Raw genomic sequence first — 24,171 nt, 5'->3', positions numbered from 1 at the left:
TGTTATATGACACCTAACAATAGTTTTGATAAACACAATAGTACAAGTTTTCCAATTATGTATAAACATAAGCTTCTATGAGGTCTTCAATACTAATGAGGTGTGGACCTAGATGTGGGACGTGTATTACCTTGGAGGAGTAAGATTTATTTCTAAACTAGAGTATAAAGTAAATCAACATACACAATAATCTGTAATGAATACTGTAAAGATTTAAAAAAGAAGGATGTTCAAGGCCCGCTTGAACAAAATTCAAGGGACCTAGGCTGACAGCCCTGACCTTTCCTGCTGAGCCTCTGCTTAGCCTTGTGTTTTATGAGGAAATCACAGCTCTCTAAGGGCTTTTAATGAATGCTGAATCAGGCATCTCTTCATACAGTACAGCCTAGATGATACGATCACGGCTCGTACGAATCTTCCCGGCCATTAGGCCTGCAGCAGTGTGTTACAGTTGAACCCATTTATAAGACACAAGCAGTTCTTGGCGGTTATATGAGTGTCTCTTATTAGCCCGAGAAGTTGGAGTGGCGCCGCCTGGCGGGCGGCCTGGATGACGCACGGAACGGACTCTTTGTCGCAGGCAGTGGTGCGCCTACACAAACAGCGCCCGCTTCGTGGCTGTTGGCGTCGCTTCTTGCTTGTCTCACGCTCAAGATAAGGACGCAAACAGCAGCGATATGCAACAGTGGTGCAACAGTGATGGTGAAACAGTGAGGAAACTATACATTTTTTTTTCCCAATCGCCAACGGTGCCCGCACCTCTTGTGAACAATTGAGATGGGTGATCAGGTTGTTGTGTGCGTGTCACCCAAGGATGGTTCGATCCAGGCCACGGCAGCTGCATTCAGACGGATGAGAAAAGCAAGAACATGCTGTGCTTAGATACAGGAGCACGTTAACAGAATCCCAGGTGGTAAAAATTATCTACAGCATGCCTCATAGCATGTAGTGGTTTGATACGTAATACACCAATTGCATTATCGAGTGTTTGTTCAGGCGATTCTTTAAGGAAATATGCTGGTTTAGCTTGCACAAGTGTTATTTGTATCAGACGCATCCGCGCAAATGGAAAGTTGTTTGCCGGGCCCATCCCGTGCACGCGTGATTGCGAAACTTGATTGCTGTCAGGTTGTCTCCTGCAGTATAGTAGCAACAGTTCTGTCACGCTCGTAAGTATAGTTGGATAGTCACCTAATAAATAAATTTTCCTCGCCAGTGTTACCCTGAGCAGCGTCAACCTGTATGTGGACCTGACGTACAAGACCAATTGTTGCCTCATTGAGGCAAAGGATTTCTATTAGTGGCCACGTCAGCGTGCGCCATCGAAGCAGTTCATTCGAATTTCTGGCATTTTTTTTGCAACGGTTACTAGCAGAGCTCCCACGTGAAGTGAACATACCACTTGTGACGCGGCGGTAGATCGCACCAGCATGATGATGATATATGTTGTTATTGGCGCAAGGGCCATTTGATGGCCAAGAGCGCCAGGACTGATAATGAATATGAACGATGGTTATGTTAAGGGCTGTATATTGGCCTAAAATTCCGCGCGCTAAAGGCGGGTAAAACATAGAAGTATTAAAAGCATGACACCAGCATAACAGCATGACACCAGCATGACACAGCAGACATGACACCAGCAGTTCGCGTAAATCGAGGTATTACAATAATATCTGGGGTTCACATCCCCCAAATCACGATATGTATGAGGGATGCAGTAGTGGAGGACTCCGGAAATTTGACCCTCTGGTCATCTGAACGTGCATGACATCGCAAGTACATGGGCCTCCACCTTTCGCCTCCTTCGAAATGCAATCGCCGTGGCCGGGATCGACCCGCGACTTTCGGGTCAGCAGCCGAGCAATGTAACCACACCACCGTGGGTACCAAGTCAGGGTATGCGACTACATAATCCCTGACTGCTTGAGAAGAACCGAACATATGATCCAAGTATACAGCCCTCGGCATTTTCTGAAACAGCTGTGTGTGGGGCAGTATTATTTGTTTAATTTCCAATTATGATGAGTGATTGTGTATGACAGACAGCTGTATCTAACATCCCGTAGCAGAAAGCAGATTCTGTCAAATCACCTATATTATTTGCAGAGGCAGACATAACTGCACGGTAAACCGCAACGTAGTTAGTAAACTGAAAACGTCGTAATTTCAATTGTAATACTTCGGCACACATGTTTTATCCTCGGAGTCTATGCCATTGTAATGAAGTTTAGCATAAGTATTTTCTTGGCACGATTTCTTGGAGTACGCGATGATAAGAATGAATGTCTTGCTGTCTTGCATCACATTTTCACAGTATAGGTCTTCTGTTCAGACAGAAGTTTCCATCTAAGCTATATTAGCCAACTTTCTTCAGCTTAGTTAATTTCGCTAGTAATAAATACTTCAACCTTGTACCTGCCAGATTGCATCGTGAATTGAGGAGTAATTGCCACCGTATCGCGAAGGAGCGGATACACGGCGGGCGCAAAAGAAGCGACTGTCAGGGGTGGAGCAAGCGAGTGAGTCCTTGCCGTGATGTCATTTCGCCGCGACTGCAGCGACGCAGTGTTCGTTCTCGGGGCTAAAAGCAGGGTTCATTTCTGATCAACCCCTATTTCGATGCAGGCACATGGTGTCTCGTATACCCAACTGTCTTTTACATCGGTGTCTCTAATAAAGGCGTTCAACAGATAGTATGGTTATTGCAAAACATTTTCACCTTGCAACTTTGACACAAACGTACGCCACTATGCAGGTACAAAACAGGTGCTCCCGCGGAATACACGGCAAACCTTGGGTGGGAACCCTATTGGGGCATGTGCAACGCGGCGCTGGTTTTGCAAGCATCATCATCAGCGGCACGTAGTGTCCTCCGAAATGGAGCACTGCGAATTTTGGAGGTCCTATACACCTTCATGTGCCTTCCTTTTAGATTACAGAAGGCTATGCCATTCTTTTTTTTTTTTTGTAGGTGCAATGATGTGTGCTGCTGCATTCGATGCAGCATTGTTTTTTACTGTGTTAACACCTGCTTGCCACGCCAAAACAACCCATGTCCTCACAGTCAGACATCCTATGAAAGGTGGACGAGAACCAAAAGAGGAAGCAGATGGGCTTGGCAAAGGAGCTAGGCTTTGCAAGGTCAACATGCACAATTGTTGGGGACGCGCGCACTTGCCAACTCTTCCGATCTGCCGGGAGACTCCCGAGTTTTGAGCAAACCTCCCAATTGTGCGGGCATGGCCGTACATCTCCCAAAAAACAGCCCAAACCCCACCATGAAGGAAAATATCAATAAAGGACAGTAGTTCTCAAACTTACTGACATCTATCGCATCAGACAAGATGTCAACGTCCCATCGTGGGAGACCTGAGCCCGGGTCTCTAAAACCTGCAGGACTTCTCAATAAAGTTATTTCCATCCATCCATATCACGTGTGCAGTGCTTCTCAAATCACTTTCACCACAGCACAATGGTGTGATGCAGGAAAGCGTACTAAGATTAGGGAGGGGCCACTGGCTGTTACGGGTCCTTGAAGAAAAAACTGTTGCGCAAAATGATGCAAGGACAGACAGGTAGACGGGACTAGCGCTAACTTGCAACTTTTCTTCATTGGTGAAACATACGGAAATATATACACAGCACAAGAGTAGCAAAGGGTATGACCCTCGCAATAATCTGACTGAAAACAGAGTCAGCAGGATATTGCCACACAAGCCTCTTTTTGTATTTTTCTGTAACATGTCTGTTACACATATAACCACACCTTGTGTTGGCTAGGAAGGAGCTCATGCGGCACTATCATCCTTAGAAATGGCCTTGTGTTGGCTTTGTGTTGGCTAGAAAGGAGCTCACGTGGCACTATCATCCTTGGAAATGGCCACCTAATTGCTCCAAATAATATACCCTATACTTGGCATTATTGTATTTTAGTTCTCATTAACATTGTGTCTAACAAAAGAAAATGAGCCCTTAAAAGTCATCTCCTTTTTTTCATTCATTGCAAGAGTCTCGTTCTGGCAGACTTGATGCCTTTAGGTAGTGTGCGAGGGATTATTGCTCAGCTGCCAGCTTGCAAAAAGATCACGTGCTACGTGACGCCAACAGGCAGAAAAAGAGTGTTCCACACTCGCCGCCACGGCTGCGCTCGGCGCTAACGTTCCTAGGTTTAAATGCACATATATATCCCAGAAAGTGGACGGGAGGATGACCGCCGCCATAGCTCAGTGGTAGAGCACCAGTCCCTGCCGGCAGCAAGTTATCTTTTCGTCCACTTTACTTTCCTCACACTTGTATCCTAATAGCTACAAATAATATACCCTATACTTTCCTTGGCGTTATTGCCTGTTAGTTCTCATTAACATCACAACCATGCCACATTGTTGATGGTTGCGTGTGCACAACAGATTGTAATCCAAATGAATAGATACTGCCAGTGTGATAAGATTAATCCAGAGGTTTCACAGCGCATACAACGAGGACGAGCAAAGAAGAGTGTGTCTCTTCTTTGCTCGTCCTCGTTGTATGCGCTGTGAAACCTTTGGATTATGCTGCACCAACTAGCCCAACGCTCAACCTTAGTGATAAGATTAGTTTGCCGTTCCGGCACCCGGGGGCGTCGATGTTTGCAATGAAATAAATACGGCACACATGACCAGCCAGTCAGTGTGTGGAACCCGCCAACGTACGTGTGTGTGATTCGGTCCGGCGACCGGCATGGCCCAGGACTACCCGGTTATCACAAGTGGCGACGAGGTCGACTGACGAACCGGACGCGCACAGCACAATCACATGTCGTCATGCCTGTCGTCGGGAAGCTGGATTCGTTCGACCCAAGTACATCGGAGTGGGCGGAATACCGTGAGCGGGCCGAGCTGTACTTCATCGTGAATGACATCCCGAGCGACAAGCACACAGCTGTATTTTTGACATGCTGCGGTCCAGAGACTTATTCTCTGCTACGAGGCCTCCTAGCACCAAGCAGGCCCGCCCAAGCAGGACTGACCAAAAATTTTTACCACACTTGGCAAGCACTACGCCCCTCGCGTATCAGAAGTAGTGGCAAGTTTTAAGTTTTTCTTGAGGCATCAAAAAAGAGGGGGAGACCGTGAGAGACTACATCGCCTCGTTGAAGAGATTAACCGAAGACTGCAATTTCGCAACATTTCGAGAGCGCATGTTGCGCGACCAGATAGTCAGCAGAATCAATGACTTAACCACGCAAACAAGGCTGCTGGAAACAACGTGTTTAACCTTCGAAACTGCGAAGGTCACCATCGTAGCTATGGAGGCTGCGCGTAAAGATTCACGCGCATTGAGCTGTCAGCAAGCACAGCTACTATCTGACGAAGCTCCGGAGCAAGCTAACGTTGTCGCCTCGGGGAAAAATTATAGCTGTTGCTTTCGTTGCGGGGGAGGTCATTCTACGCGTTGGTGTAGGCACGGCAGCACAATCTGTCACAACTGTCACCAAAAAGGGCACCTTGCAAGAGTTTGCAGCGTTCAGCCGGGGAGTAGAAATTTCAACCGGAGCCAGTCTAGTCGCAGCCGGTCTAGTCGTGTGAACAACCTGGGCGACCTGACTGTCTCTGCTGAAGAGCCTGAAGTTTTCGACTTGTGGACGCTTCACACAGCTAGTTCAGAGCCAATGCGCATAGTGGTTGAAGTTAACGGCGTAACGCTCGATAACGCTCGGCGTAACGCACGAGTTCGCCGAGCTTTTTCCGTCAGTGCCGTTGGAGCAATCGAGTGTGCAGCTGAGAAGTTTTTTCGGCGACATGAAACACATCCAGGGAAAGCTGGAAGCAATGGTCAAACTTGGTGACAAGCAGCGCCAGCTACCACTATTTGTCGTGAAAGGGGCGTGTCCTACGCTGTTTGGACGAAGCTGGATAAAGGCCTTCAAGCTAGGCATCGCTCAGACGGAGGGAGTCAATGTCGTGAAGTCTACGGAAGACCTGATAAGCCAATATCACAAAGCTTTTTTCGGAGCAGCTTGGCACGTTTCACGGCGTTGCAGCTTCTATATCCGTACAAAAGGGCGCGAAGCCACGTTTTGTCAAGGCACGTCCGATACCATTTGCTTTGCGTGATCAGGTTTTTGAAGAACTACAGAGGATGGAACGGGAAGGCGTTATCAAGCAGGTGAAAACTTCTCAGTGGGTCGCGCCCATCGTTCCTGTATTGAAGCGTGACGGCCAGGTTCGGGTCTGCGGCGATTTTAAGACTACCATAAACCCGGTGACAGTCGTCGAGTCTACCCTATTCCTAGGATTGAGGAACTTTTTGCGCGGCTTACAGGTGGCAAGAGGTTCACAAAGCTTGACTTGCAAGACGCCTACCAGCAGGTCCCACTCGATGAGGAGTGCCAAGAGCTAGTCACCATTAACACTCCGAGGGGGTTATACCGATTCACACGGCTGCCGTTCGGGGTTTCATCAGCTCCGGCTATATTTCAGCGAGATGGAAAATCTTTTGCACGACCTTGACCATGTCGTAGTGTACTTTGACGATATTCTGGTCACAGGAACCAGTGACAAAGAGCATTGGGAAAATTTCGGCCGAGTGTTGGATCGTCTGAAAACCGCGGGACTGCGACTGAAGTTATCCAAATGCGAATTCTTGAAACCAGAAGTCCAGTACTTGGGCCATATCATTAGTGCGGCTGGGCTGCGTCCAAACCCGGCTAAGACTGAAGCAGTGCTGGAAGCCCCCGCACCCCGAGCGGTCAAGGAACTTCAGTGTTACATCGGGTTGGTTAATTTTTACAGAAAGTTTTTGCCAAACCTTTCTGCCGTGTTACAGCCGCTCAATAGTTTGTTGGCGTCAGGAACACCATGGCGCTGGGAAACTGATGAAGAGCAGGCATTTCGGAGAAGCAAGGAGCTATTGGCCTCTGCTGCTATACTGGCACACTTTGACCCAGGAAAGCCAACTGTGCTTGTCACTGAGGCATCTCCTTTCGGTATTGGAGCAGTACTGGCGCAACGAGAGTCATCTGGAGAAGAGCGCCCCATTGGTTTTGTCTCCCGCAGCCTGGCAGCCGCGGGAGGCAAACTACAGCCAATTAGATAAGGAGGCATTGAGCCTTGTATTTGGCGTTACAAAGTTCAGGCAGTACTTATGGGGCCGGCATTTCGAGGCCGTCACAGATCACAAACCGCTGCTCGGCCTGCTCGCAGCAGACAAACCAGTTCCCGAATCCTGTTCTCCGAGAGTGCTAAGGTGGGCCTTGCTGTTGTCAGGGTACAGTTACGACCTGAAGTATAGGCCGGGTTCACAAATTGCACATGCCAATGGGTTAAGCCGGCTACCTCTGCCAACTGCCGATTTTGTTCTTGACTGCCCTGCCTAAGTGTTAATGCTGGAAGGAGTATACCCAGGGGTGCTGTCGTCAAATGCTGTTGCGGCAGCCACCTCCAGAGACCCGGTGCTGTCGCAAGTAAGAGCAGCGTTGTGGTCAGGCTGCGAGATAAACCTAGGGTCAGAGGGAAGACCCTACGAGACGCGTTTTCACGAGATGAGTGTGCAAGCGAACTGTCTATTGTGGGGCAACAGAGTCATTGTTCCAAAATCCTTACAAAGGGAAGTCCTCCAGTTGCTGCATGAGAATCATCCAGGACTGTCCAAAATGAAGGCAGTTGCACGTAGCCATGTGTGGTGGCCTAGCTTGGATAACGATATAGCGATAACCATTCAAAGGTGCCGTAGTTGCCAGGAGCATCAAAGAGTGTCACGACCAGTGCCTGTCATGCCCTGGCCATTCCCAGAGAAACCGTGGTCACGGCTGCATGTGGACTATGCCGGTCCCTACAGGAACACCTACTTTTTTATCGCAGTCGATGCATTCTCAAAGTGGATTGAGGTGTTCCCGGTCTCCACACCCTCGGCTGAAGCAACTATCTCCTGCATCCGAATTATGTTCGCAAACCAAGGCCTTCCAGATGTGGTCGTGTCGGATGATGGGCCAGCATTTGCCAGTGAGCTCTACTCTACATTCCTCAAGAAAAACGGGGTGAGGCGAATGCTGGTGCCGCCGTATCATCCAGCGTCAAACGGTGCTGCAGAGCGGGCAGTGCAGACTGTCAAAAACAAGTTGCAGAAGGCTGGCCCTGCTGATATTCGCACTCAAATTGCCCGCATGCTCCTGACTTACAGGTCAACGCCTCACGAGGTCACGGGTTGCTGTCCGTCGGAGCTGTTGTTGGGGTGGAAGCTGAGGACTGCGTTGGACCTGCTGCACCCAGACCTCAGGACTAAGGTGCTACAGAAGCAACTTAAGCAGAAAATCAGATGCGACCTAGGAACAAGACCCAGGGTTTTGGGTCATCCTGGTGACCAGGTGTTCACAAGGAACTTCCGTCCGGGTCCTGCGTGGCTCCCTGCAGTCGTCACCGAACAACGCACTTCGTCCATGGATGTTCTACTGGAGGACGGACAGCGTTTAACTCGACATCTGGATCACATCCGCCAGCCCCCTGAGGAACTGAGTGCAGACAACCAAAAGTCAGGCAGCCCAGTAGCTACAGGTCTTGCTCCAAGCTTGGACGAGGGTCAGCGGCAGCTAACTCCGGATCACCTTCACGACACGGAGTCTAGGCAAGATCCCAAGGAAGACGTGGCGAGGGCAACGGAACTTGCTGTCACAGCACCCAGTACTCCTGTCCTGCATCGAAGTACCAGAATTCGACAACCAGTATCGCGCTACTCACCTTAAACAATTGTTTGCAGCCATTAATATAAAGGGGGGAGAGATGTGATAAGATTAGTTTGCCGTTCCGGCGCCCGGGGGCGTCGATGTTTGCAATGAAATAAATACGGCGCACATGACCAGCCAGTCAGTGTGTGGAACCCGCCAACGTACGCGTGTGTGATTCGGTCCGGCGACCAGCATGGCACACCACAGATGAAACGCAAACAAAGACAGCAAGAAAAAAGCTTCGCGAACCATAAAACAAAGGTACTAGTTGAATGGAAACCAGAAAACATTTAATCCAAGTGGTGCATCATTTCAGATGACGAGAGACGTATTTCTAGGCAAAATCCACAGGAAAAATTTCAGGCTGGTGTTACGGGTCACAGCACATTTTGTCCCTTAGACATGCGCGCACACACCGTATGTTTACGAGTACCAATATGACCGTTGACGTCTAAAGAATTTACTTGCAATCACTCATGTCTGCCTATGACGTTGCTGCAGCCCTGAGAAACAATAAATCAACACGTTCGCCAGCTTTTTGTTGCATGTGTCCAAGAAAAATAACTGTTGGCGTTTTACGTCCCATAACCACGACATGATTATGAGGGACGTTGTAGTGGAGGGCTCTGGAGATTTCAACCACCTGGGGTTCTTTGAGGTGCACTGACATTGCACACTACACGGGCCTCAAGCATTTTGCCTCCATTGAAATGCGGCTGCCACAGCCAGGATTCGATCGCGAGACCTTCGGGTCAGCAGTCAAGCACCATAACCATTAGACCACTGCGATGGGTCAGCCACATTCTCTGGTGGTATGAATTTTGGATGACACGAATATTCTTCGTGACCCCGCGTGATTCACATCACCAACGTTTTACCAGCTACAATGGCCCTATCTGTAGTGAAGCTCTCCATCCTTTTTGTGCCAATAATTATAAAACCCGTGTGCCTTGTTACACCTAGTGGCAAAACATCACCAAAAAGGCATTCAGTGAAGCGAAATGCACTCGCTCAAAGCAATAATCAATCTGGCAGTCTATCTGTGTCAACGACCAGCAAGTTAGCTGGGGTGTTATGCCACACTCTGGAAAAGAATATGGTCAGTCTTGGTTCGCAGAGTGAACATTCAAACAAAGGTGCAACAAAAAATGACATGGTAGGGCACTGACCGGGTTGCACTGGTTGGGGGGCCTGCACACCACCCGGCCCGTCACCTGCACCACAGACTCGAGTGGCAAGCACTCAAGCTGGGCTTTTGCTGACTCAGCCTGGAAACACAGTGAATGTGCAACACATGAGACGCTGGTGAAAAGAGGGCTACTCACATGGCGGAATTTCTGGCTGGTGTTTGGCCACACAGTTGGTCCTACTGCGACAGCCACTTTGCAATTTCTTTGTGGGTGTGTTGGCTGCAGCCACGATGGTAGCGATGACAAATCTTAGCGACAATGCCACTTTTCGGTTTTTTTAATCGCCTGTTTGCCTTGTTCGTGTGAGCAAGGGACTTCTGTGGGGAATTCTCCTCACCAGCTGACGTCACTAGGCTCCACCTTTACCCTGCAGATTTCTCCCCCATGTGAATATCACATAAAATACAGCATGATATACATGCACACACATACAAAGACAGCAGAATATCAACAATGCCCCAAGCAATCTCATGTTTGTTTTTTTGTTCTTTTCCACCACCTAAGGCAAGTTCATACAAGCTCACGTAACTATCAGGCTTACTATTTTGCCAGTGCAACTTAACTGGCAAAGCACCCTAAGCATAACGAGCAAGGTGTTGGCGTGGCTTCCATCTGCATCGGTTGTCTTTTTTACTAGTTTCATTGACGTTTTCCTTATTAATTGCAGAGTGTCAAATTGAGAAAAAAAACAAAGAAAAAACACAGATTCGGTTTGAGTTTGGATTCAATGTGCTCCATTTTGCTCTGGTTCAGCTCTGGTTTACAGAAATAAAAATGTGTAGTGGATCGCAAGGAACATGGCAGACTTTCATCTTCGACACACTGCGCAATACTAAAGTCAAACCCACTTATGATTCCAGATATAATGATCTATCGGTAATAACGACCATATTGTGGTGCACTAAGAATTTTCCTATGCTACCCGCTGAAACTGCCCCCAGATATAGAGAACATTTTCTAAAGCATCATACTTTTACAACAGACACTTCAGACATGGTCGCAGCAAAAATATGGTGCATACAAAGTGAAAAAAAAAAAAATCAAAACAGGCCTTTTAGATCACGAGAGAGACGCATACTCCAGCTTAATCACAACAAAGATATCCAACATCTGATCGGTGAGCACTTGATGCAGATTTTGGACTCCACAAGTGAGGTCACTCAACTTTCAGGCATTTCTCCATAGGTAGAATGGCAGTGAGGAAAAAAAAAAAGTAGGACGGAGCATGAAGCCTGGCGGTCAGCTTTCGCATGGCCAAATTTTCTGACACCATTCGCTAAAGCCACGACTGCCTAAGACAAACAAAGCAATGCCTTGGAATGCAAGAAACCATAAATGCAGCAAGGGATAACTGTGATAACTTTTTGTTGCATAAAAGGGAACTGCCCCCCTGAACTCACCAACACCACAATGTGCCGCAATAGACCTGCCTTTTCAGTAACTGCAGAGAATGGTCGACCAATGATTCTGACTTCCACGCAACTGCAGTGATGCCTTTGCAGATAAATATCCAAAAAGAGCGAATACGCAATAAAGGCTACAAATAAATGTGCCATTATGACTTATCTCCAAAAACCCAATAACAATAGGCATCTTCAGCTATCTGTTTGGCCACAAGTGTAGCCTGCTGCAAGTTTTTAATAGGAAACAACCTAATTGCACCATGCTCCCATCTGCAACTTCGCTGCTGCACTGTGCAAGACTGCTGTCGAGTCTGCCTCTCCACTTCACACTTATACCTGCTTTGTAGAAACAAAATTAACTCGCCGAGATGGGCAGCGCGGGCAAAATAAACCTTGCTCACTGACTGCACGCCTTAAGGCGACACGCCACAACTCATCATGCAGGACCGCCAGAGCATCACGGAGACGTGGAGTGCATGCCATTTGCACGAAGCTTGTCCTTGTTGCACTGACCCAACAAGCTACTCAGTGCACCCGTGAGTGGTTTTTCGACCATTGTACTTCTCCAGCTGAAGCAACATAGCTCATGGCGCACTCAGCCTGGCGTGACTGATGCTGTAAAAACCATTATGGCAAGTGGAAATTTTGGAGACTTCTGGGAGAATTTCTTGGCGGACATTGTGCACTCTCCAAGTAGCGGCAGATTCCATCCATTGCAAAGGCAGTTTAATTCCCTTCATGGAGTGAAAATGCTTTACTTATCATCAGAGGGGTTCTTAGCACTTTGTAATAAAAGTGCGTGAAAAAAACCGTCTTGGTCACTTATTTGTGCACATTTTAAAGGGCGAGCCTACTCATAAAACAACCACTTTTTGCAGCACTTTCAAGTTCGTTATAAATAGGTTCAACTGTATTGACGTAAATGTGTGAAGCTAAAATACACATTGCCGCATTGCTCAAGTGACTCAACTCCTAAGCTCAGAGGGCGCAATTTTCAAGCCCGTCTAACAAGAATGTCAGAGAGAAACTACTGCCGAATATCGATTGAAATGAAAGGTTTCGCACAGTTTGTTCACGAAACAAAACTCTCTGCATAAATTGATACACGCACATCAGTGTCCTAGCAGGATTACATCTGGTGCATGATCCCACTGAATTTTATGATAAAAATAAGAGCAGTATGCCATAGACACATCTAATGTGCAACGCAGCACTCTGGTAGAGTTGAAGGCTACAGCATCATGCATGCCTTTGAAGGAATACATACACGATGAGGATGTTGAAATAATAGATTGCATTGTCTAAGTGGTGGAGGCAGCAAACTGAAATTGGTTTGTCATGCTTCTTGGACGTGGGCATGAAAAGACATGGACGAAGTGTGTGTACTTTTTTTCCCTTCATCTTTTCGCACCCACATCCAAGAAGCAAACTGAAAGGCTGCCTAAAGGCAAGACCAACGAACTGAATGGTGGCTAACTATTTTGCATAAGTGGCCTCTAGTTCAGAAATCCATTCATCCCAACACTAAAAATACTTAGAACAGTCTCCATCAGTCACTTCCTGTAGACTGTACATGCAGTCACTTATTCTTCAAAGCATCTTGTTTGAAACTGTTAACAGGTACTTTTTTCTCTCCAGTTTTGCCTCAGGTTCAGGCACATTCAGAGAATATTGGTCCGGGTTCAGTTGTGGCCTCAAGTCCGGTTCAAATTCTGCTCGACACACTGATTATATTCACACTAAAAAAAAGCAAGAGTTTCACCGTGAGGGTGAGGTAACGAATGCGATAGAAACAAACTGGAATGTTCTACGAAGGCTAGCGGCGAACTCTCTTAGCATTCAACCTGGCATAGTTGAACAAAATGCGGGCATAAAGAAATACGGCCACTCCAGCAAGAGAAGTGTTTTTCATGCTGTGGTGAGAGCACAGCATGTCTGCTGATCCCTGTCAAGGCCCGGCCTATACAAGTATGCAAGTCCTGCCAGCGCGCTTTCTTTCTGCTTTAGCTGCGATTGTCTGCTCCCACTGCGTATTTTCACTCGCACATAGGACATACAGCGCATGGCGCAATATTGCTGCCCTTCGACTCTACATGGAACCTTACGGTGGCACTGACGCCGATGGCAAATACACACCTGGAGTGTCCACATAACTGCTAACACAATAATAGAAAACCTCCTCTAGGCCTTCTCCTCCGAGTTCACACGTTATGTGGTTTGCTATTACAAATAATCGAGTCCGTTAAATCTTAATGCAGCTCGCAGATAAGCAATTTAATAGCAATTCCATGCTGGGCCTCAAAGTAGTGTAGCACTGAGACACTCATAATGCAAGTGGAGTGCGTTCTCTTGCTGGAAAACGAAAAAGATGTAGTATGCTACTTAGACAAAAAAAAGAAAGGCTATGCTCATACAAGAATAGCAATTTGCACTCAAATTCAGCATGTGATCAACAAGGAACTGCTTGCAAATGGCCACATTCCTAGGAAGAAAAAATATATAAAATGTGTAGCGAGTGTCGTGTCCTTTCTGTTTCTTTTGTCCCCGTCGAAAGTGCGCTACCTAACCATATAGGCATAATGATCAGTCACCAACTAGCCCAGCTCTCAACCTTATTGAACTTCATAAGAGCTTGTCAAAAAAAAATAAATTCTAACGTTTTACATGCTGAAACCACGGTGTGCTACACTATAGTGTGGGACTCGAGATTAATTCTGATCAACCAAGATTGTTTAATGTGCACCTCAATCTAACTACATAGCTGTTTTTGCATCCCCTCCCCATTTTTATTATTCGTGGCAACAGACGATTGTTTGACAGCTTGAGGATGGGATCATGGAGCGTCAACTCTATGACATCACCAAATAAGCATTGATGTCCTTTTTCTCGTCAATTCAAATTCCTTGCAAGGTCCTTGTCAGCAGCATACGTCTTCTGAACGATCATGACCTCTAGCAAAATAAGCGAGCTCATTGCCTCCTGTACTACCACCATTACGGCTACTCATGCTTGTGATTTGACACACAAGAACAAAAGGCGACAGGTCTCAACCTTTGACCTCACTTGCTGTACAACATAGCGTTGTGCATTTGCTTCCAGAGTCCCTTTCTTAATAAAGAGTGTCGCTATTGTTTGTAGTTCGTCTTTGCATGACGTTTTCCATATGAGCGACATCACGTCCACTCACCCCTTCATCCGGAAGCAAGACCTGGGTCATACCATAGGCGTCCCTGAGGAGCAAGAATCGATCCATGCGCTTGAAGGCCAGCCAACCACACAGCGTCACATGCTGGCCAACATGCTCTGGTCGAAGATCACCACAAGTGTGAGTTCGCCATGAAAACATGTTCCTGAGCGCAGTAGGAGTCTGTGCTTCTGATAACTGGCCTCCTGAGCACAAGGAAAAAAACAGTGCTCAATATACCAAGCTAATATTTCGTACATCCAACTTTGTCTTTTTTTTCTTTCAGGCACAATGCTCTGCAGACAATACTGCAACACAGAATTTTTAATGCTCAACGAAAATGTGTGCTTGCATATACACCGATAAATTCAATAAAAACACACTACGGTAAAACGTAACAGATGCTACAGAATTCATATATTTGGAAGAAAAATTGTCGTAAGTGTAAAGACAAAACGCTACCACATCCGTGTAAAGAATCTCGTACCAAAACCGCATGGCAGTGATGTGATCGACCGAAGCCATTTCAATGCCCCTTTTGGAGCAGATAAAACCTCACTTTAGAGCACCATAAAATTTTGGACCAGTTACCTGTCACACATTTTTGAACCCAAATATTCATGTCTCTAAGCTGGAGCAGATGTACCACATGTTTAACTAAAGCGATTTATGCACATATGCATGCATGTTTAATTAGAATACCCCTAAAGATAAAACTAGGTCCCCACTCTTTGTTTTTCTCCGGACAGCCCTAAGTTTCATTAGACCCGTGACCTCAGACCCCTAACACTTCTCCTGAATTCACCACATATTTGTAAATAAGCCACGCTTTCACTGATGCTTGTGCAAGTTACCATACTGGAAGCACAAGCTGTCTAAATTTTCCATGCATTCTATCTACAATCAAAAAGAACTATTCTGATTATGTTTGCTCAGTACAACCCAGGCCTCCATTCTGCGGAAACAAATGCCTGCTGTCGTGCTTAATGAACAGAATCGTTAGGATCCTGGTTAATGGGCAGTTAATAACATACAGAAAACGTGCACTGAGCCGGTGGCGCCACGATGTGGGAGTGAACAAAAGCAACTCGCGTGCTCCGTGCCAGGTTGTTAGCGGTGCTTCGCAATGTCGCGTATGAATCGCTGTGTCGTAAACTGTGCCAACAGCTATAAGAATTACCCACCTGGAACAAGCTTTTTCAGTTTTCTGCTGTCACCATGCTTCAGAAACCAGCAGGAATGGTGGATTCACAGTGTACACCGCGTAAAGCAAGTGGTCCCAGGCGTGTTTATGAAGTACATGCTGTAGCTAGTTCGCTGGGAATTTACGCTCCAAGCAAGTTAACTGATATTTTTACAGTGCTGACGGAATAGAGTGGCAGCCAGCAAAGTGATCTCGAGTCTGCAGGCTACATTTCATTGGCAGAATGCAGATCCAGCAATTCTCGACAGATCCAGCAATTCTCTCTTATATGCTGCTGCTGTTTTTCCGCCGTACTGCAGTTCCGACGAGCGGCACAGTTCGTAAACGGGAACAATAAGGAAGAGGCCCTGGATCGGGGACTGCAAGAATTCAATGCCTTTGTACTGCCTTTGACCCTTAACTGCACTTTGCGTGCAAGCAAAGCCACGCCACGTCATTCTACTGCACTATGCAACGGCTAAGTTATCACGTGCAAAGCTAGCACCTGACAAAGTTACTCAAGTACTCATCCAGCCTGAGCAACGTCTACTGCTACGGCATTACTAAATGCAACCTGTGCAGTTCGGCAATCGTATGTTTTACATGCACACATCGCAATGGTTTCTCTAACATATGTCAGACACAAATGTCATCGTTTACTCAACAATAAGCAGGCACAATGACAAGAAAGAATGCATACAAACATCAATGACTACGGCCTGTGCTTCCAGGTTTATGCTGGCCTGCCGCATGAATCGCCATTTCAAAACACCCTGTTGCACGCAGGGTTCATACAGGTTTCCAAGCAGAAAAATCAAGGACATCCAAGGAATTTCAAGGGTCTGTCAAACGTTTTCCAAGGATTAAAAAGCGGCATCCAAATGAGGATTTTTTTTCCTTAGGGTGATTCCGCGTAAGATCTAACAAAGGATGGCTGGTCGACCTCATAAATTTATTTCAAAATTTTATATATTATTGCCTCATGAGTAGAAAGAAGAGATCTGCAACTCGTTTTGCCACCAAAAATTTTTTCGAAGCACAGGGAATCATTAATGACGAATAGGTGGAGTGGAGCTCTCATCCGCTCCACCTCTTCCTCATCCACCACCTCATCCGACCCGTTTTGGCCAACTTTCGTTATGAACTGCACAAAATATATTAAAGTTAGGTAGCTGAAATTTTTTTAACTAAATATATGCATGTTTTTGTTTCTGCTCAGGTATTTTTAGTTCTTATGTGTAGTGCAGATGTCCTAATAAAAAACCTCAAATGTGGCCCAGGAAACGTTTTCTTTACTTTGAAGGCCTTTATCTCAAAACAGCCTTGTGGCAGAGTGACAAAAATTCTGCATTACATTCTTCGCATACCGAACTGCCAAATCCTATATTTATATAACTTTTCACTAAAGAGATATCATCGGGCTAAGTTCAAGAAAACACCAAACAATGGAAATTTCTGACGACAGTTTAAAAAAAATACATTTTTGATATTTCTTAAACTTTGTCCACTTATTCTGCTCCACGTCAGCTTTCACAACCATTGAAAACATATTGCATAATTTCGTTGCACTAGTAGTTACAGCCCCTCCGATGAGACCCTTAGGCAAGGATTGGCAATTGTTGTAGATCTGGCTTCTTGCACAGCAAGTCTATAAAATGCAGGCAGAATTGGATTTCTTGTTCTTAAAAGGCCAGCAGTACCGAAAAACGTGTCGGCGGCACTGACGACGTTAATTTTGAAATTATTTGGTCACTGCAGCCGCCATGAGCGCGGGGCTACCGAGCAGGCGCACACGCACCCGAGATGCTCGTTGTAAGAGACGACGCAGTGAGAGCTCGTTTTTGCGTCCTCAGACCGATTGAGTTCGAAACAGCAACACCTCTTGGGTGACTTGGAACGCACGTGTACTGGAGCTCCGCTATTCCATCCGCCCTCTGTTCACATCGTAGCTAGGCGCTGATCACATGGCGGAGATGGAAGCAAGATGAAAACTTTAAGGAAGCTATGAGCACTCGCGTCACGCACGCTGCTACCTGAGAAACTGTGCTGCACCAGTTGCGATCAGTGAAAAGCATGAACGTGGCGTTCCAGTGGCAAAGCAAAATATGGAATGTGAAAGGAAAGAAAAGCAAAACTATCGGTAACTGGATGCACTTGCCTATCTTAGATGTCGGCAGCAGATGGCCTGAACTGGCCGTAGGTTCGGTCCGCTGTTCACATTTCATTCGACGCCAATAGTGCTTGCGCTTTGCTCTTACTCTACTCCTCCTGTGCGTCTCATGGCGAGAAAGTATAGCTCTGAATGAGTGTATTGTGGAGACTACCTTTCGAAGCACAAGAAGCTTATTGCAAAGAAGCCAAAATTTCGCAGAATTACCAACCTAGACATCAATGCTTTGAAGGAACGTTTAACACCCAAAAGATCGGTGACTGTCAGTGAGATGAATTCGGTGACCCGAACTATGAATGGTTGGTGACTGTCAGTGAGATGGACTGCCTGTGCTACGCGTGTGTTTGCCACCACTGCAATGAAATATCTCCACGGAACACGCAGTTGAATGATGACATTCTTATGCCCCCTGAAGAAGAAATCGACGTCATTAACCAGATCACTGCGACTACTGGCGTGTCCTCCTTGAAACCTCCTGGCACAGTGAGAAGCCGGGACAGGCCCGCCTACATCAAGAGAAAACAAAGTGAGGTGCAGAAGGTGGTAGCCGAAAATGTTCGCTGCAAGATAAGACAGGCGTAAAGTTAAGGTGATGCATAGGGAAATTCAACCAAAGGAAAGTAATTTTTTGCGGGCGGGGGGTATGTTCATGTGTGCATTTGTATGTGTGCGCGTATATAAACACAAGCAAAATTGAAATTTTTGAGGAGAGGGGGGCTTGAACCCCCCCAACCAATCCGCCCTTGGCTACGACCCTGCATTGGGCCAAAAGCTTTCGGCACGTTCATGCAGCTACAACGGCACCCCAGGAGCGCTGTCAACTTCTCACTCTCCTGCCATCCACACTAGCGAAAAATTAGATTAAGCTTATTTCTTAAGCATGGAAGCATCGGATCTCAAGACCTGCATGGTGCTCGCTGAGCCTTGCGTGAGGGCCTCATTGCAGTGGCCTTAACTATAAGTGCAACAAAATTATGCAATATGTTTTTAATCATTGTGAAAGCTGATGTGGAGAAGAATAAGTGGACAAAGTTTAAGAAATATCAAAAATGTTTTTTTTATTGTCATCAGAAATTTCCATTGTTCAGTGTTTTCCTGAACTTAGCCCGATCGTACCTTTTTACTGAAAAGCTATATAAATATAAAATTCGGCAGTTTCGTAGATAATTATGCGAAGAACATAATGCAGAATTTTTGCTGCTCTGCCACAAGGCTTTTCTGAGATAAAGACCTTCAAAGTAAAGAAAAGAACGTTTGCTGGGCCAATTTTGAGGTTTTTTATAAAAACATCTACACAACACATAAAAACTCAAAATACCTCAGCAGAAGCAAAAACATGCATATATTTAGTTAAAGAAATTTCAGCTACCTAACTTTAACATATCTGCAATTCATACAAAAGTTGGCAATAACAGCAGAGCGGATGAGCGCTCCACTCCACCTCTTCGTCATTATTGATTTCCTGTGCTTCGAAAAAATTTTTGGCCGGCAAAACAAATTGCAGATCTCTTCTTTCCACTCATCAGCCAAAAATACAAAAAATTTTAAAATAAATTCAAGAGGTCGACCAGCCATGCTTTGTTCGATCTTACGCGGAATCACCCTATAACAATGTTTCAAATTCTTACTAAATTTATCGCACTAATATATAAACAGTTAAAACTCAATTTAACAAACTCATCACCACGCTCAAATTATATTGTTAAATCGGAAGTTTGTAAAATCGAGAAAGAGATTTTTCAATCTTCGAAGCATAAAATTGTTAGGTAGAGACACCCAAAATCTACCACGGCATTGTTTTTGCCACTAACCCACACATGCTCTTTTGAAAAGTCTGTTCAGGTGTACCGAACATTGAGCCTCACATACTTGGTGTTTCAAGAAATGTGTCGAAAATCCTCAAAAATCAGGAAAGTGTGATATTTACTCGCTGCCATCAGAAATGCTCTTTCTGTAGTGGCTGGCATTTTAAGATGGTTAAGGACATCATTTGGGACAGTCATTAAGAAATTAAACTAATTAACTTTTTGATTAGAGGAGTTAGGCAGTTATGTCAAATGGGAGAATTGAAGTTCTTCATGATGAAACAAGCGCAATATGCATCAAGACTTAGAAAGGACACTGAAAATTTTTATTTTTCAATAAACATTTTTTAAACAAAAATTTTCAATTGCTAGTAAGCACTCCGTCCTGCGTCCTTTCCAAGTCTTCGTGCATATTGCACTTGTGTCATCATGAACCAACATGCCCAAATGGCAGCCATCCTGAAGCTCTTCATGCGAAGAACCCATCGCAGCTTTGAGATGTAGGAAAAGCGGCCTCTAGTAATAATTGTGAAGTAATGAAATTCACCCAAATTCAACGGCGAAACCAAAACTGATGAGCGCAACAAGCAGACGACCAGAATGATGTTACTGTTCAAGACAATGATTACAGGGGTGTAAGACGCTCACTCATTCTGGACGTCTCGGAAGACTATGGCAGTAGCGCTCTTTCACATTTTGTTTTCGCCACTGAATTTGGGTAAATTTCATGACTTCACAATTCTTACTAGAAGCCGCTTTTTCGAAATCTGAAAGCTGCAACTGGTTTTTCGCATGAAGAACTTCGATTCTCCCACTTGAGATAACTGCCTAACTCCACTAATTAGAATGTTAATTAATTTACCTTCTTAATTACTGCCCCAGATGATGTCCTTAGCCATCTTAATATAACTGCGGCTACAGAGGAAGCAACCGAGAAGGCATCGAACAAATATCACCTTTCCCTGATTATTGGGGATTCCGCACAGATTTCTTGAAACACCCTGTGTGTGGTCTAGGTGAGGGAGGCGAGGTAGACAGCCACGTGAAATATGACATGCAGCCGAAATACAAAGACGGGGAGAACGACTGCAGTGATCATGCGAGTAGGGTGAGCAAGAAAGTAGCGAGGAGACGATCATTGTCATCTGTTGCATAAATCATGAGATGACGAAAACACACGGTAGAGTTCCTGTGGGAGCATTGACAGGACCAATAAATCATCACCCATAGTACCATCTCGTGCGTAACAGCGCGACTGTTGAGTTCACTGTTTCGTGCATGTAGGTGGCATGCAGCCTTTTGAACATAATCGGAAGATGAAACCAGCGAACAACCACACGAACATAGCGAGGAGGAACAACCAGACAGGACAAGCATTGGACTTACAACTGAATGTTTACTAAGAGTTGCACACACATCAGTCAGCAGCGCATGCGTAAAAGGCCACCTGAGCCATGTCAAAGTTACACACCTAACAGTACAGAGCATGAAACATGTGACACAGCGAAAAAAAAAAATTCAACACGAGCTTACCAGCTGTCTGGAAAAGCAAATTCTTTATCTGTATCTGTGAGGAAAACCGAGGGTTCGCTCACACGACACTTTGCCCTGCTTCCTGATTTTGAAGGCCTCACATATGTCCTCCCTGAAAAACTGTATGAATTTGTATGAAACTGTATCATTTCTACCGACTGCCATATCGGATTGGAATGTACTTCCTGACGGTATTGTTAGTGAGGTAAACTGTGTGAAATTTAAAGATTTATTGTTAGAGTACCACTGTCAGGAGGCTGAGTAGTAGCCCCGTTCTTTGCGCGTTCATACCTGCCTTCTCATTTTCATGTTTTGTTTTATTGTTTTTCTTGCTTTTTTTCCCTTTTACTGTATTTTTTTTCTTGTTTTTCCAACAGTATTTATGTCATGTAACCTTGTGACCCGTGGTTACCTATTGTTACCCCCCCCCCTTATGTAATGCCCCATGAGGGACCCTTAAGGGTAAATAAATGATGATGACGATGATGATGAATAAAAAGCCGCCGAATCTATGGAAAGGAATTTTAGACCGGTGAATGTGTTGCCAAGGCAAGCGAAGGCAAAAGTGCTTAAGCTTTTGAAGCTGCGGAACCTTGATGCTTTGGCCAAAGGAGTGCAAAACTGTAAGAAAGAGGACCTCAGCATCTTCTATGCCGCGAAAACCCACAAGCCGGAGGTTCCATTTAGGGCCATTGTGACAGAAGACAGCTCGTGGCAAAAGTTGGTGAGCGGGTTCTTACAGAATGCCTTGAGTAGCTTGGAAATCACAGACCTTTTTGGTGTCAAGTGCTCTTTGAATGTGGTAGAAGTTAAAGACCCTCCATCGCGTCTACTGCCGCTTTTTTAAATACCGCCATCTATTCTTCGACGACGACGTTCACTTCCGGTTCCGGAGCTTCTGGAAGGAAGTTCTTGAGCCACTTCCTTCCACTTTTTCCTTCCATCTTGTTTCTGCGCATGCATGTGCACACGCGAGAAAGCACATATTTGCTTCTCCGTTTCGCAAGTGTTGTTGTTTTGAGGTTCGTCGTAAACTGCCTGCCGCCGAGCGAGTTTTCGCTCGGTGTTTCTGCGTCGCGAGGGCGTGGGCGGGCATGGGGCAGGTGCATCAACCAGAAAAGCAGCAGAATCATCATGGCGGCACTTCGGCTTCCGCTAGGCGGGGAACCGGTGTAAAGGGAGAGGGGGCGGACGAGTTGGCGCTACTTAACCTAGCCGGCGGAAAACGCATGAAGGGGCTTTAGTAGAAGTGTTGCAGTAAAACAATCTTTGTGCCAACACCGGATTTTCGATAGATATCGAGGAACTGTTTTATTCTGTTCCGAAAAGTGGACTTCTTTTGGCTGTTCGTGAACAAATTGAACATTGTGGGGACACAAAGTTTATCAATTCCAGTTGTTTAACCGTTGACTCTTTTGTTGAACTTCTATCGTTTTACTTGTCCAATACCGTGGTTTCCTTCAATGGCTCGCTTTATGCGCAAAGGGAAGGGATATGCATTGGCTCAAGAGTGGCTCCAGTGCTTTGCCATATCTTTTTATATAAGTTTGGCAATGTAGTTAGCAGCTGTTTTCAAGAAGACAGGATGGACCGCATTTTTCGTTATGTTGATGATTTTTTAGTACTTCTAAACATTAATTAAGGCGACAACATTGAATCTTTTGCTACAGAAATTTCAACAGCCTTTGCCGCATGTTCTCAAGACTTAAGGTTCACTTACGAACTTTGCCAAGATCGCTCAATTCGCTTTCTTGACGTAGTGGTAGATTTTAAAGGGGATGGCCATGCCTGCACCAAGGACAAAAAAACCATTACTCCCCTTTGTATCATGCCACTCAAAGCTTGTGAAGAGAGGTATTGCTTTTTCATGCCTTGTGAACTCTAAAAAAGAGTTGTGTGCATTCGATGCACCTTAATCTCCAGGAGCAAGTAGCCAGGCTAAGGTCCACAGGCTACCCAGAATCCTTGCTGCTTTCCAGGGGCGTAGCCAGAAATTTTTTTCGGGGGGGGTTCAACCATACTTTATGTATGTTCGTGCGTGCGTTTGTATGTGTACGTGTATATATACGCAAGCAAAACTGAAAAATTTCGGGGGGGGGTTTGAACCCCCCCAACCCCCCCCTTGGCTACGCCCCTGCTGCTTTCTGTGGCAGAATCATCCTTTAAAAAGCTGAAAGGAAAAACTAAGAATACAGGCAATTCAGCAGGCGGTGTACCAAAAGCATGTAACACAGCAGCGGTGATGCCATATTTACATGGAATCCCACACAGCCTTAAGAAGGTAGCCACAAGGAATGGTGTCAGGCTCGTGTAGTCTGCTCGGAGAGCTTGCACGGAGGAGGAGGAGGAAGAAACTGTATTTCTTTTTTTTTTTTCTGAATAAAGTTTCTTCCTCCTCCTCCTGCTCCGTGCAAGCTCTCCAGGCTTTGCAAGCACAGAGCCACGCAAAAAAATGATTCGAGCAGCATTTGTAGAAAGAAGCATGCAAACGTGTTCATAAAATGTGCTGTTTCGGTAGTATACCGAATTCCCTTGTCATGTGGCTGTCTCTACATCGATCAGACGGGCCGATGCCTGAATGACAGGCTACGGGAACACCACTATCTCCTCCCCACAGGCACTGGTGGAAACTTGACTCTGTATTGCAAAGGCTGCGGCTGCGCCCCAGATTTCAAATCAGCGATCGTCATTGGCAAAGAGTGAACGTGAAATCTGCGAGGCCTTCGAAATCAGGAAGCAGGGGAAAGCGTCATGTGTGAGCGATCCCTCGGTTTTCCTCACAGATAATGAATTGGCTTTTCTAGATAGCTGGTAAGCTTCGTGTTGAATTTTTTTCAGTGTTTCACGCGTTTCATGATCTGCACTGTTAGGTGTGTCAGGTGGCCTTTTACGCATGCGCTGCTGATTCATGTGTGGGGGTGTGTGCAATTCTTTAATAAGCATTCAGTTGTAAGTCCAGCGCTTGTCCTGTCTGGTTGTTCTTCTTCGCTGTCTTCATGCGGTTT

The 24,171-nt window shown here is 45.8% G+C and overlaps 1 protein-coding gene across 2 annotated transcripts in view; it reads right to left on the bottom strand.

Moving 5' to 3' along the window:
• The window catches only part of LOC119389872 (aspartate--tRNA ligase, mitochondrial), a 338,524-nt gene that overhangs the window by 293,068 nt on the left and 21,285 nt on the right, over window positions 1-24,171 (bottom strand). For both annotated transcript variants that reach the window (XM_037657287.2, XM_037657295.2), the window contains exons 3-4: window positions 14,479-14,681; window positions 9,868-9,966 (exon numbers count right to left, since the gene is read on the bottom strand). In XM_037657287.2, the coding sequence (XP_037513215.1) occupies window positions 9,868-9,966; window positions 14,479-14,681 (302 nt within the window). The remainder of the gene's footprint in view (window positions 1-9,867; window positions 9,967-14,478; window positions 14,682-24,171) is intronic.

The sequence above is a fragment of the Rhipicephalus sanguineus genome, chromosome 1 (assembly GCF_013339695.2).
Source record: "Rhipicephalus sanguineus isolate Rsan-2018 chromosome 1, BIME_Rsan_1.4, whole genome shotgun sequence".
Taxonomy (NCBI): Eukaryota; Metazoa; Arthropoda; class Arachnida; order Ixodida; family Ixodidae; genus Rhipicephalus; species Rhipicephalus sanguineus.
This window is presented reverse-complemented; position numbering and strand designations above follow the sequence as displayed.